The 13889-nt window shown below is 40.6% G+C and overlaps 1 protein-coding gene across 1 annotated transcript in view; it reads left to right on the top strand.

The window, feature by feature from the left end:
- The window catches only part of PATJ (PATJ crumbs cell polarity complex component), a 368066-nt gene that overhangs the window by 309611 nt on the left and 44566 nt on the right, over window positions 1-13889 (top strand). Inside the window, exon 35 of the mRNA XM_047084721.1 lies at window positions 10570-10653. Within this exon, the coding sequence (XP_046940677.1) occupies window positions 10570-10653 (84 nt within the window). The remainder of the gene's footprint in view (window positions 1-10569; window positions 10654-13889) is intronic.

The raw sequence follows: 13889 nt of genomic DNA, 5'->3' as shown, positions 1-13889 counted from the left end.
TGTGAACTCGAGCCCCAAGCTGGGCTCTGTGCTGACAGCACAGAGCTTAGAATTCTGTCTCTCCCTCTCTCTTCCCTTCCCACTTGCTCTCTTACTCTCTCTCAAAATAAACTTAAAAAAAAAAAAAGCAATCACTTATATTCTCAGTTCACCATAATAATAGGAAAAATAGAAATTAAAAAATGGACTGAAATTGGTGTCATTCCTACTTAGAGTCATGAATTTTGACCACTGATCTATATTCCTTCCTTTATGTCCCAGATAGGCCCCCTTCAACCTTAGATATATATGTGTTGGGAACCTTCATTAGCAATTATTCAACATCTATTTGGCTGACACTTTGCTTGACATTATATACATAATCTCATTTTGTCCTCAAACCCTAAAAGGAAGAATTTATTAGTTCCATTTTACAGAGACAGGAACACTAGCCCAGTGAGGCTAAATATCTTAATAGAAGTATCACAAAGCTATGATAAGTGGCAGAGCTAAACTCTGAACACAGGTTTATGTGGCCATAGCCAGTATTCTTCCCACTATACGTTGCTGCCTTCCATTGTTTACAGGCTGGAAAATTCCTCTGGCAGACTTGATAGAGTCTGTAGGAGATTAAAATTGATCATAAATTTTGTGCAGTTCCTTCCACTTTCCTTGAATTCGAGCTGGCCCATTGACTTGCTTTGATCAATAGTAGTGAAAGTGGCGTTGAGTAACTTCCAAGCCTTTAGCCTCAAGGTCTTGCAGCTTAGCTCTTGTTCTCCTGAAAGACTGCCACTTTGCAGACAAGCCTAGATCAGCCTCCTGGAGGATGGCACCCCATATGAAAGAGCACATGGGGGCAGAGGGGGCCCAGTTATCTCGGCTGAGGCCCCAGCCAACCTGACTGCAAACTCTTGCGAGCCAAGCTGAGATAGCGTGGAGCAGAACTACCCCCTGAACCCAGCCCACACTGCCAGCCCACAGAATCATGAACAAACAAATGATTCATTTTTGTTTTAAGCCACTAAGGTTTTTTTATTAAATTTTTTTAATGTTTTATTTTATTTTATTTTATTTTTGAGACAGAGACAGAGTGTGAGGAGGGAAGGGGCAGAGAGAGAGGGAGACACAGAATCCAAAGCAGGCTCCAGGCTTCTAGCTGTCAGCACAGAGCCCAACACAGGGCTCGAACTCATGAACCTCATGACCTGAGCCAAAGTTGGGCACTTAACTGACTGAGCCACCCAGGCACCCCTAAGCCACTAAATTTTGCAGTAAAAGAAAACTAATACAGAGCCCAAGCCAAACCCTTATGTTTCTGATCTCTCACAGACTGTGAAAGTTGGGATTCTTGTGGTCTGCCATTTAGAAGGAGGTCCTACTATTCCTAGGCAGGACTTAAGTATCTGCATAAAACAGTGGCTTTCTCTGCTTTACTTTGTGCTGTATGAGTTCACAGAGGTCTAAAATTATAGAGGTGGAATGACTCTAGAAACCATGTATTTTGACTCTGTGCTTTACTGATAAGTGTCCTGAACAAAGCAGTGCATGGAGAACCACTTGCAAAATTGGCCACCTGCAGAGCTGTGAGAAAAACTAACTCCTCTTGTTCCCAGTTCTGGGTCCTTCTTCTACACTTTCCTGCCCTCTTTTTTCAAAATCATGTTCTTTCTTTTTTTTTTTTTTTTAATGTTTATTTATTTTTGAGAGAGACAGAGTGTGACCGGGGGAGGGGCAGAGAGAAAGGGAGACAGAATCCGGAGCAGGTTCCAGGCTCTGAGCTGTCAGCACAGAGCCTGACGTGAGGCTCGAATTCACACACTGCAAGATCATGACCTGAGCCGAAGTCAAACGCTTAACCAACTGAGCCACCCAGGTGCCCCTCAAAATCACATTCTAATTGAAATATAAGAAGGAAGCTTGGTTTTTGAGGGTTTTGGTTTTTTTCCCAAAGAATTTGGCCACAAAGGATTTGGTACAGAAAAGCATCATGTTCTAAGACACTGATCCCTTTACTTATATAAGTACAGTCTGGAGCCTATCAACTTTGTTCAAAGTGACATATTTTTTCACAGTTGTACCCCAACAGTTTTCTTTTTAACTCTCTAACTGCAATAGACATCACAAATCAGTAACTTAATACATCTACATCTGTTTCAAGGTAGAAGTGAACATAGTTTTGATTTGCACAGCATTGGACTGAGCATTTTACCACTCCCACTATATTATCACCCTTCATTGATTTGGCCTTCCTGCTGAGAAAGTCGTCTACTATATGGAAAGACAGGACTGTATGATTTCTGAACCGTGACAACCATAGAGGGGAACTCTATTAAATGATGTTTAAAAGGAACATTATTCCTCTAAGACCATAGATCTGAACAATGGCTTCCTCCAGACAAAAACAATGCCCATTTTCTATATAATCTTTTTAATCCTTATTTTGGTCCTCATGGGTCTTTCTTATTAGCAGGGATTTTTCCCATAAAGCAAGGAAATAAGACATGACACTCTTTGGGGATCACTGGTAATATGTTTTCCACCTAAGTGTGTAATTCAATGTGAAATTTTTCTGTAGCTAAAATGCCACCTAGGATTATTTTGAGGGCAGTGGGAACAGAGGTTTTATGAGTATAACAAAGATTGGGTTTAATTCTAGAGTGATCCAAGTTAAGTATATCACACCTACAAATAGTAAAATTGAGCCATATATATATATATATATATATATATATATATATATATATATAGTTCTTTATAGTAATATCTACCACATAATTCTTTATCAAAGTTTTATTCTAAAATGCTTATTAGAACAATCCACTGAACATTTAGAAATGTAATCTATAAAATCTCATTCTATGGAAATAGTTCACCCACACAAGGGTGCTTATTGATATTGTTCAGTGCACAGGAGACCCTTAGTTAATTTTTCTAACACACGGCTTCTTTAAGTGTTATGAGCCTACTGTGGCAATGATAAAATTGCCTTTTGCTGAACGATTGGTATGTTTATGAGTTACTTTGTCTACTTGTTGGTAGCCTGAACAGTAAAGAATATGGTAATGGATGGGCTGAAATGTCTGATGACTTTGACTCTACGGATACATTAGTATGTGTTATGAAATTCTTTTCCAGCAATGCAGTGTTTAAATCCCCCTGGAGGAGTTTGTGATTTTTGTGGGGCTCAATGACAATTAAGTCCCGTGTACTTGGCTCCTTTAAATTGCTCTTTGAACTAAAGTAAATCCTTTAGAAATTCACATGGATTTAATATCCATTTGTGATGGGTACGTGGGTTGTGTGTCACTAATATTTTGCCATCAGAAGCTTGGGTGGGATTTTAAAAAAAAGGAAGAATGAAGCTTGATTGGGTAGGTAAGATTATGACATACCCTACCAGGCTCTTTCTGGGTCATTTTGATGTATCTTTCTATCTCCAACCAATTTCTTGGTAATCATTTAGCAAACATGTACTCAGTGCCTACCCTGGGCTCAGCACCAGGATACAAAGAAGAGTTGGAAGCAGCCCCCAGTCTGGAAGAGTTCCACCAAGACTAGGAGGTAATATAGGACCTAGATCCATGAAAAAGCTATTGTGATACTAATAAGTTCAATAATAAAAGGGGATAGAGCAGTGACCCACAGGAAGGTTGATCAACCTTGTTAGGGGAAAAGAGTCAGAGAAAGTTTCATAGAAGAGGTGGCATTTGGCTGGCTCAAGTAGAATTTCATGAGAAAAGGGGGCAGCAGATAAAAGAGACCATGACCTTCAAGCCTTTGGTGCCTTTGTACTTTCCAAATATAGATATATAGACTCTCTATATCAACATACACAAGAAACTGAAGGCGCCTGGGTGGCTCAGTCAGTTAAGCATCTGACTCTTGATTTCAGCTCAGGTCATGATCTCATGGTCATGGGATCAAGCCCCACATCAGGCTCTGCACTGACAGCATGGAGCCTGCTTGGGATTCTCTCCCTCCCTCTGTCTCTGCCCCTCCCCTGCTCGTGTTCTCTCTCTCTCTCTAAATAAACTTTTTTTTAAAAAAGCACAGGAAACTTAATAGTATTTGTCTCCAGTTAGGGATAGATGGTGGCTAAGGGACAGGTGCAGAGAGAAACTTTTCAATGTATATTATTTTGAGAGTAATACCATGTGTACATATTTTATCTGTATTTAAAAACAAATATGTATTCTTTGAAGAATGGAGATATTAAAACAGTGGTTCCTTAAACAGTATGTTAAATTTGCGAGCCAGCTACTTCTTCCTGGGTGTCTGTTTTTTGTTTTTTTTTTTTTTTAATTTTTTTTTTTCAACGTTTATTTATTTTTGGGACAGAGAGAGACAGAGCATGAACGGGCGAGGGGCAGAGAGAGAGGGAGACACAGAATCGGAAACAGGCTCCAGGCTCTGAGCCATCAGCCCAGAGCCCGACGCGGGGCTCAAACTCACAGACCGCGAGATCGTGACCTGGCTGAAGTCGGACGCTTAACCGACTGCGCCACCCAGGCGCCCCTGTTTTTTAATGTTATCCCTAATTAGTGGAATGAAGAAATTTTCCTCAAGTTAAATGTGTTTCAGACATAGACTGATGAGAGAAAAGCTTTTTCTTAATGTTTTATTTTTATTTTTATTTTTATTTTCGAGAGAGAGAGAGTAAGCAAGTGGGGGGGGGGCGGTGGGCAGGAGAGAGGGAGGCACAGAATCTGAAACAGGCTCCAGGCTCTGAGCTGTCAGCACAGAGCCCGATGCGGGGCTCAAACCCATGAACTGTGAGATCATGACCTGAAGTCAGACGCTTAACCGACTAAGTCACCCAGGTGCCTCAAGAGAGAAGTTTATAAGCAGAGGACTTTTCCTACATCTCCGAAATCCTGCCTAACCCTTCTGATTAAGGAAAACCCATATCTGAGAGATTCTCTAATTGATCAGATTCTTCCCTGGATCCAGAGTTGGCAAGTCAAATGAGTGATTTAGAGTGTCCAAAGGAAAATTGTTGGTCTTGTCTCAGGCAGTAAATAAGACGATGTTACTTAAATTTCTGTTGTCACAGTGAAAATCACAACTACCAAGAGGAAATTAGTTTTTGATTCTATGTCAGTCTTGCTCATCTGTAAATGGTTCTTAAGTCTGCCATTAATTAGGAGAAATTAATCTGGGTTGTTTTGGACTGAAAAGATTTTTATTGTTTTATTTTTGTTTAGTTTAGTTTAGAGCATGAGAGGGGTAGAGGGAGAGAATCTTAAGCAGGCTCCACACCCAGTGTAGAGCCCTGATGCTGGGCTCAATCCCAAGACCCTGGGATCATGACTTGAGCCAAAATCAAGACTTGGATGCTCAACCTACTGAGCCATCCAGACACCCTGAACAACTTTATTTTAAACATGAATGCATCACTTGTATATAATTTTCTTTTATATCTGCTCCTGTAGAAAAAAAAAATCATTCATTGAATAATATGGGTGCATAGAAAGAAGATGGAAAAAATGAAGGAAAGAGACAAGAACAACAAATGGAATTAAGAGAGAGCTAGGGGCACCTGGGTGGCTCAGTCAGTTGAGGGTCCAACTTCCGCCCAGGTCATGATCTCGCAGTTGACAAGTTCGAGCCCCGCATCAGGCTCTCTGCTGAGAGCTCAGAGCCTGGAACCTGCTTCAGATTCTGTGTCTCCCTTTCTCTCTCTGCCCCTCACTAGCTCGTGCTGTGTCTATCTCTCAAAAATAAATAAAAACATTAAAAAGAGAGAGAGAGGGGCGCCTGGGTGGCTCAGTCGGTTAAGCATCCGACTTCGGCTCAGGTCATGAGCTCATGGTCCGTGAGTTCAAGCCCTGCGTCGGGCTCTGTGCTGACAGCTCAGAGCCTGGAGCCTGTTTTGGATTCTGTGTCTCCCTCTCTCTCTGACCCTCCCCTGTTCGTGCTCTGTCTCTCTCTGTCTCAAAAATAAATAAACGTTAAAAAAAATTAAAAAAAAAAAAAAAGAGAGAGAGAGAGAGACTCCATGTTGGGTTGGGGAGAGTTCTTAACCATCGTGTTATGTATAGCACAAACCCCTAACTAGCAAGTGAGGTCCATAGATCATCACCCCACTTCATTAAGCGAGAGGCTTCAATTTTCACTTCCCCAGTTGTCTTTTTGTTCACTGTCTACAAAATGATCAGCCCATGCCCTTAAGGTTTTTGCTGTGGAGTTAAGGAGACAGTATTTCAACAGAATTGATGCCATATGGAAAATCCCAGGTTAGCTTCTATACAAGTGCAAAATAAAATATTCAAAACAGATGAAATGCTTGCAATGGCTGTAGGAACACAGGCTTTGGTGTTAAACAGTCCCAAGTTGGAATGTGATCTTTCCTACTTAGAAGATGCAAAGACCTGGTCAAGTCTGAATCCTTCTGAGCCTCCATATCCCCAACCATAAATGAGACTAATAATACGGCACTTGCTTCGTCATTATGAGGATTGAATGGCACGAATGGGAAGCGTGCAGCAACTCTGGCACAGAGGTGTTAAAATAAATGAGATGTTCCCACTTCCTTACTATGTGCTGGCATTGTACATAAAGCTTTATGTGCAAATAGTATTGTTAAAACCATATAAACATGAGGAAGCTAAGGCCTGGAGAGGTTAACAGTCTTCCCAGGCCCATGGCCAGAAGTAGCAGGGCCAGGATTTGGACTAAGAAATCTGACTCCAGAGGCCTAGCTCATAATCATCTGTCTCTATAGCCTCTCCTCTGTGTGAGCCAGCAACCCACCCACAGGGAAATGATGAATAGAATGCTTCCGGAATAGATGAGTTTTAGAAGTCATTGGTATTGGTAGATGGAGTCACTGAGGTATCCTAGGGTGAAGGAATGTTACTTAAATATGCAGAGATAAGAGTGGAAGAGAAGGTACTCAGAACTGTGCCAACAAGCAGTTTTGCTTGAACAGCTCAAGAGCATTAAAATTTAAGAGGATATACAATGAGGAGATAAGAATCATGTGTATAATCAACTCCAAATTTTTTCCTTAAAACAATAGCAGTCTTTCATTAATGACCCATTATTTCATCTAATCACAATTTTTTCAAGGTAAGAAGTAAAAATTTTTTGTGGCCTTGTCAAATAGATGCCTAAAATAGCTCAATACAGTATCTTTTTTTTTATTATTCTGTCCTACCTTATCAACTGTGTAAGTTGTAAAAAATAAATCTATTTTTCTTTTCAGTTCACCAGCCCACATTTCTAATTTACCTGTTGGCCCCCACCTCTCATGTCTAGCACCCCCTTTTAGTACAGCTGAGCAGAACCTTAACTTCACAATCCAGTGTCAACACATAGGGCACATGGTAAGAAATGTGGCCTTTTTCTATTGATAGGTTAGAGTGTCTACTGTTTTCTTGTATTTTCATTGATAACTTTAAGAGAAATCACAACAGTAGTCAAGCAAAAGGGAAGAAATAATGGGGAGTTTTTCACACAGACTCCTGGACAAAACAGATTGACAGGGAGTTCAGCATTTGAGCAATAGTATATTTCTTTTATTTATAAGATTCATTATGGGGCACCTCAGTGGCTCAGTTGGTTAAGCATCTAACTCTTGATTTCGCCTCCGGTGATGATTGCATGGTTCGTCAGTTTGAGCCCTGTGTTGGGCTCTGACAGCACGGAGCCTGCTTGGAATTCTCTGTCTCCCTCTCTCTCTCTTCCTCCCCTGCTTGCACACTGCACTCTCTCTCTCAAATAAATAAACTTTAAAAAAAGAGTTCATTGGGGCGCCTGGGTGGCTCAGTCGGTTAAGCACCAGACTTCAGCTTAGGTCATGATCTCACGGTTTGTGGGTTTGAGCCCCACATCAGGCTCTGTGCTGGCAGCTCAGAGCCTGGAGCCTGCTTTGAATTCTGTGTCTCCCTCTCTGTCTGCCCCTCCCCTGCTTGTGCTCTCTCTTTCTCTCTCGCTCTCGCTCTCGCTCTCTCTCTCTCGCAAATAAATAAACATTAAAAAAAAAAAAAAAAGAGTTCATTGAACACCCAGAAAGTATTGAAGAGGTTTTAATTCAGGCTACTTTTTTTATTAGTGTGTGTTTATTTTACTTACTTACTTACTTACTTATTTATTTATTGAGAGAGCGTGAGCAGAGGAAGAGCAAAAAGAGAGGGAGACACAGAATCCAAAGCAGGCTCCAGGCTCTGAGCTGTCAGTACAGAGCCCGACGTGGAGCTCGAACCTGCAAACTATGACCTGAGCCGAAGTCGGACACTCAACTGACTGAGCCACACAGGCACCCCTGGGCTACTTTTATGGAATAAAAACTACAGTTGATATTTTTCTTCCATTTAAGTGTAAATGAAGAGAAATTTCCCATTTGACTTTTGTAATGTTGCAAAATTAAAGAAGGTTATGCTGGAAGTTGAGCTCTGTAAACACCATGTTAGTAGGAGTTCAGTCTGATTCTGTCAGTCCAATGAAGGGGGGCTGTTTGGCCTCCAAACTTGAAACACCAGCATGACACAAGTCATTACAAGGAACTTGTGTTAGTTTCTCCCTGCACTACTTTCATAAAACTGGCCCTTGGTGTCATCTTGGCAGTGTTGCTGGGATCTCCTGAAGCCACTGACCCAGCACGTTTTCACAAAGCCATTCCCTTGAAGCAGTTCAGAGGAACCAACTCTTGGCAGTCTAGATGCTCCCTGCATCCGGAAATTTCATAAATCAGAGTTAAAACAAAGCATGGTCTAAAATCTGTTGCTGATACAAAATCTGTAATGTAAATTGTCTGGATTAGGGAACCTCTCCTGTCTCCTGGGAGCTGCCTTTATAATTGCTATAATAAAGAATGTTTTCAGAAGCATGTGATGATAAAATGAAAGTAGTGAGAAAGATATTTGGAATCCAGTGGAGTCATCTGGTTGTAGAACTTCTTAATATTTTCTTGTATTGCTTCTCTACTCCCAAATTCACATAAGAACCTTTTTATTTATTTTTTTAAGAAAGTATTTTGGTTTGGATCTTTTTTTCTTGTTATACTTCTGCAAGAAATATTTCTTTATGTTTGATTTCACGTCAATTTAATTCTGATTCTGAGGTTCCATACTTCTGGGCCAAGGCAGAATCACCCTCAGTCATTTCGCAGGCTCCTCAAGCTCTCAGGGTTCTGGTCTCCTCACAAAACTCCCAGACATCATTGGTGGGCCCCTGGCCATTATCATCAGTCCCCCCAGTAGTCATCAAGCCCGTCTTACCCAAGCCTTCATGACCTCAAGTCTAGAAATCCTGTTGCGTCCAAGCCCCAGTGCTTGGGACACAGGACTTCTTCCAAGGTGGGATCCATTGTGCATGGCCTGTGGCCCCCTTGACCATTGCTTGCAGAGTCTTGTAAGCCAGTGCATGTGCTGGGGCTGGTGTGGCATGGGGGACCTGGGCAGTGCAGGGCTTCTACACTTCTCATGGGACCCACAGATCTCTGTGTCTAGTCTCCCCGCAGAAGCTCTTTTCCTTTCCCAGCAGCCCTCCAAGACAGCTGGCATAATCCTTCCAGCATCATATTTTTCAGGCCCTTCAGTTTGATAAACAGCAGAAAGAACCAATGGCTTCTGGCTGCTTTAGTTTTCAGCTCTATAAAAATCCTCTACTTGCTTAACATGAGGGGGGAAAGTTGTGTGAACATATTCAACTGAATATTTTAAAAGTAGTCTCACCAAAATATATGTACATATGATAGAAATATTTGGGTGTAGAGATGTACATTGTCTGCAGGGATCCTTAGGAAACTGTTGATGGTGATTGTCTCTGGGGAGTGAGACTGAGGGGCAGACCAAGGAGGCAGTTTATTTCTGTGGTTTACTACATGCTGTGGTATTGCTTGAGTTCTTTACATTGGTATGTTATTTTTATGATGATTAAAATTTAAGGTTATTAATTTGAAAAAATAGGAATTTTTTGTTTTAATTCACTAACCATGAAATACTTTCCTCAGCCCAAGCTTACCTGCCTTAGGTATTGTCCTGATTTTATGGCTCAGAATGCTGAGTTCAAGAATTAATTTGCCCGAGATTACACAATGGTGGGTCAGAATTGGAACCCATGGCTGTCTTACACCTACTTAGGGTCATGAACGCCCTTCCCCCTCCTCCATGCTTCATCCTCCAGGGTCATTTCACTCCACTTAAGTTCTTTTCTTTCATTGCCCAAGTAATGGGTCTGACAGACCCCCTGCATCAGACCACACATCTATGCCAAATCCTTGAATACTAATAAATACTTGAAACCATGTTTCAAAATATACCATAAAATGAAAATAAGAATGACGCACAGTTCACCTCAAGTTCATACACAGCAGCAATGTACAGGTTAACAGTAAAACACAGGGGGGAAGTTTACCTTGAAATATTAGGCAAAGCCAGTTCTAAAGGAATGAAATAAGAAACTTAGGAAAAATTAATTATACCTTGGAATATATGGTAACTGTGTATTTTATTTACCTTCAGGTCCCATAAAATATGACACTATTAGCAAATGGCAATTTATGGGTCGCTGCCTATGGTTTGGTTGTTTGTGTAAGGAAGCATTTATGGTTGTCGAAAATTAATACGAATTTGTTTTTTCTAGGATGCTATAGTTATACACGAAGTCTACGAAGAAGGAGCAGCGGCCAGAGACGGAAGACTTTGGGCTGGTGACCAGATATTAGAGGTATAAGACTATGAGTTTCATTTAATACTAGCAAATACAGTTCCCTTACTGACCTTGATCCACAAAGTATTTATTCACAGTCTTGTACTCCATTTTATCCTCACTTATCTCTCTCCCATTTAGCAAAAGATGTACCTTACTCTCTTTTCTTTCTTTAATGTACATTGAATAACTATAATCAGAATCATGGCAGATCATCAATCTAAATCTGTGAAAACTTTTTTAAATTAAAGCAAAAGTATAACCTATAGTTCTATAATCTTAATATCAAATGAGAGTGCATAGTATTGCAACTTGACTTGTTTTGCCGCTTCACTAAACCTGTCTAAATTCTCCTAAAAACACAGACATATGCAAAAACATGGACAGCCGATGTTTTAAAGACGTCAGTGCTGTTTTAAGTATTGTTTTCTTACTCCTAATAAATCGTTAAGTAAAATGCTTTCCGCTTTTGTTTTCTAGTTGATGAAAATGTAGAATCTTCTCCCTTTAGGGAGAAATGAAATGTTTAGCTTGCCTCTTTCAAATGGGCTCTCAATTAGCAAAGGTGTTAAAGCCTTTTAAAAAATGCCAAAGCAGGCAGTGTCTGAACTAAGGAACGGATGAATGGCAGGTCAATGCCAGGCATTCTGGTAGGTGGAACGAAAAAGCTTTTTTGATGATGTGAGACCTTTAGGCAACATTTATTTCTTTCATTGGATGAATTTAATTGAATAGTTAACATTTTATGGTGGGCATGTGCATTTTTGCTTTGCAACTTTAATACAGCACATTATGAATGACATCATAGAATTTTATTTCCCCTTTGGTGGTTCAAGTTTGCCTCCCAAGATGAAACCACAGATATAATTAAGGGCAGAAAATATAGGCAAGAAAGAGTTAAAGGAGAGGCCGGGCTCGCTGCAAATTAAATTCAGGGTTTCTCTGCAGACCTTTACTGTGCTTCATCATTGGATTAGGACATATTCCCAGTACATTCATTAAGGTACAAGTGTATGAGGTTAGAAAAATAAGCGAGGCCTCTTTGGGATTTGGCTTGACTGCTTTTGCATATAACACCATTTTTTAGTGGTCAGGAGTTTCAAGGGTTTTTTTTTTTTTTCTCCCTAGGTTTTCTAATTAACTGGTGTTATCATAATTGGCTTTATAAGATGAATAGATTGAATATTCAAAAGAGTACAGATGCATACATGCCTAGATACATGATTTGTAAGCCCATGGATTATTCTATAATGGTCACTTGAAACTAAATCTAATCTGTGCAGCATTTTCTTGATTATGGTGATGGTTGCATAGGTATAAATCACATAAATTAGCAATATAAATTATATACTTTAAATATAGTTTATTTCATAACAGTTATACTTCAGTAAAAAAAATCCCTTTTTAAAACTATTTGTATGGGATATCTCAGCTGTAGCTGTTCTCTTTCATATTCATGTACAAGTGAATACTCAGGATAGGTTAACATGAAGAAGGCAATTAAGTGGAAGGAGAAATTGAAAACTCAAACCATTTCCTGGCATCCAACTGAATTATATTACCCAATATGGATGGATGGTCTATACTCCTCATTAAAGATGACCAGGACATGGGGCACTTGGTGGCTCAGTCAGTTGAGCGTCCAACCTTGGCTCAGGTCATGATCTCACAGTTTGTGAGTTAGCCCACGTCGGGCTCTTGCTGACAGCTCAGAACCTGGAGCCTGCTTCAGATTCTGTGACTCCCTCTCTCTGCCTCTTCCCTGCTCATGCTCTGTCTCTCCTTCTCTCTCAAAAATAAATAAACATTAAAGATGACCAGGATATAATATAACAGTGTGTGTCAACTAAAACAAACGTTGTTTTTTTATTGATCAGGAAATTTTACCCCATGCAGTATCTAGTCCACAAAAGCATGTCATGTGTTTAGTTAAGAAGTAGCTGTATGGGGGCACCTGGGTGGCTCAGTCAGTTAAGCAACCAACTTCGGCCCAAATCATGATCTCACAGTGTGTGGATTTGAGCCCTGCGTCGGACTCTATGCTGACAGCTAGGAGCCTGGAGCCTGCTTCGGATTCTGTGTATGTGTCTTTCTCTCTTCCCCTCCCCCGCTCACACTCTGTCTCTCTCCAAAATAAATAAACATTTAAAAAAAATTTTTTTTTTAAAGAAGTAGCTGTTTGGTCAAGTAACATCATGTTTCCTTTGTAAGCAGCTTTAGACCCCACATTTGGACTTGTGCTAGTTGTGGTTGACGTGTACAGATGCATAATTAGGCATCATCAGCCTTTGGCCTGCAGGTTTGCCTTGAGAAAACAGGCCAGCTTTGGCAGTACAGTTCAAGACCGTGAAACAAGATAACTGTGTATCAGCACTTTCCACACAATGGCCTTTCTACTTATGAGAGTCCTCTACATTGTCAGTGGCCTTTCATAATTTTAATTCTATCCTCTCGTTAAAATCAGGACAAGCCATGGGCCGCCTGACTGGCTCAGTCAGAAGAAAATGCCACTCTTGATCTTGGAGCCGTGGGTGCGAGCCCCACATTGAGCGTAGAGATTACTTTTTTAAAAATTGGGACAAGCCAGATTTTGCTGACAAAGATCTAATCCAGCAATTTTTTAGCATGGCAAGATTTATGATTCTATAATTAGCATGAACTGTCTTCTTTCCGATTCTCCTTTTAGGCTCAGTCCCTCATCCTTCCCTAATTCTACGTCCATTATCTTCTTCTATTTTTGTGCAAGTGGGAGCAGAAAGAGTAAAGGGCTAATGCCTGGCTTTCCCTGTGGAATAATGTAGTGAGAAAGTGCTGCCTGGTTTGGTTATTCTTTCCCTCGAAAGCAGTGACTTCCCCACTTCCTCGTCCTACCCAAGAGATGTGATACACTCCCCTTGATGACTGGGGCCTCCTATGGCTCTTTGTCTCAAGTAGGGAGCTCTGCAATTACCACCCCTACCCTTCTACAATCAATGCTCTAAATAATGCATATAGTGCTTCTGTAAGGCACTTAAGGTAATACATCACTCCACAATATTTGAGCTGCACAGCGATATTTCTCTTATGATTACTGGTGCATTTAGTGGTGCCTCTTGATAAGCAAAGGAGGAAATGAAAACTGTGAACTTGGAGCAGATGTCTTGGATTTGGGCAGTCATCTTCATGCTGGAATTTAGTATAAATTGCTTTTATTATATTAGTTTCATGACAGTGCTTTTTATGGAAAGTATAATTGCTAGGGCCTCTCACAAGCT

Source organism: Lynx rufus, unplaced genomic scaffold, assembly GCF_022079265.1.
Source record: "Lynx rufus isolate CCGP_SWC_20201006 ecotype Redwood Valley unplaced genomic scaffold, mLynRuf1.p SCAF_2, whole genome shotgun sequence".
NCBI lineage: Eukaryota > Metazoa > Chordata > Mammalia > Carnivora > Felidae > Lynx > Lynx rufus.
Note: the sequence above shows the minus strand (reverse complement) of the source record. Positions and strands in the feature narration are given on the sequence as shown.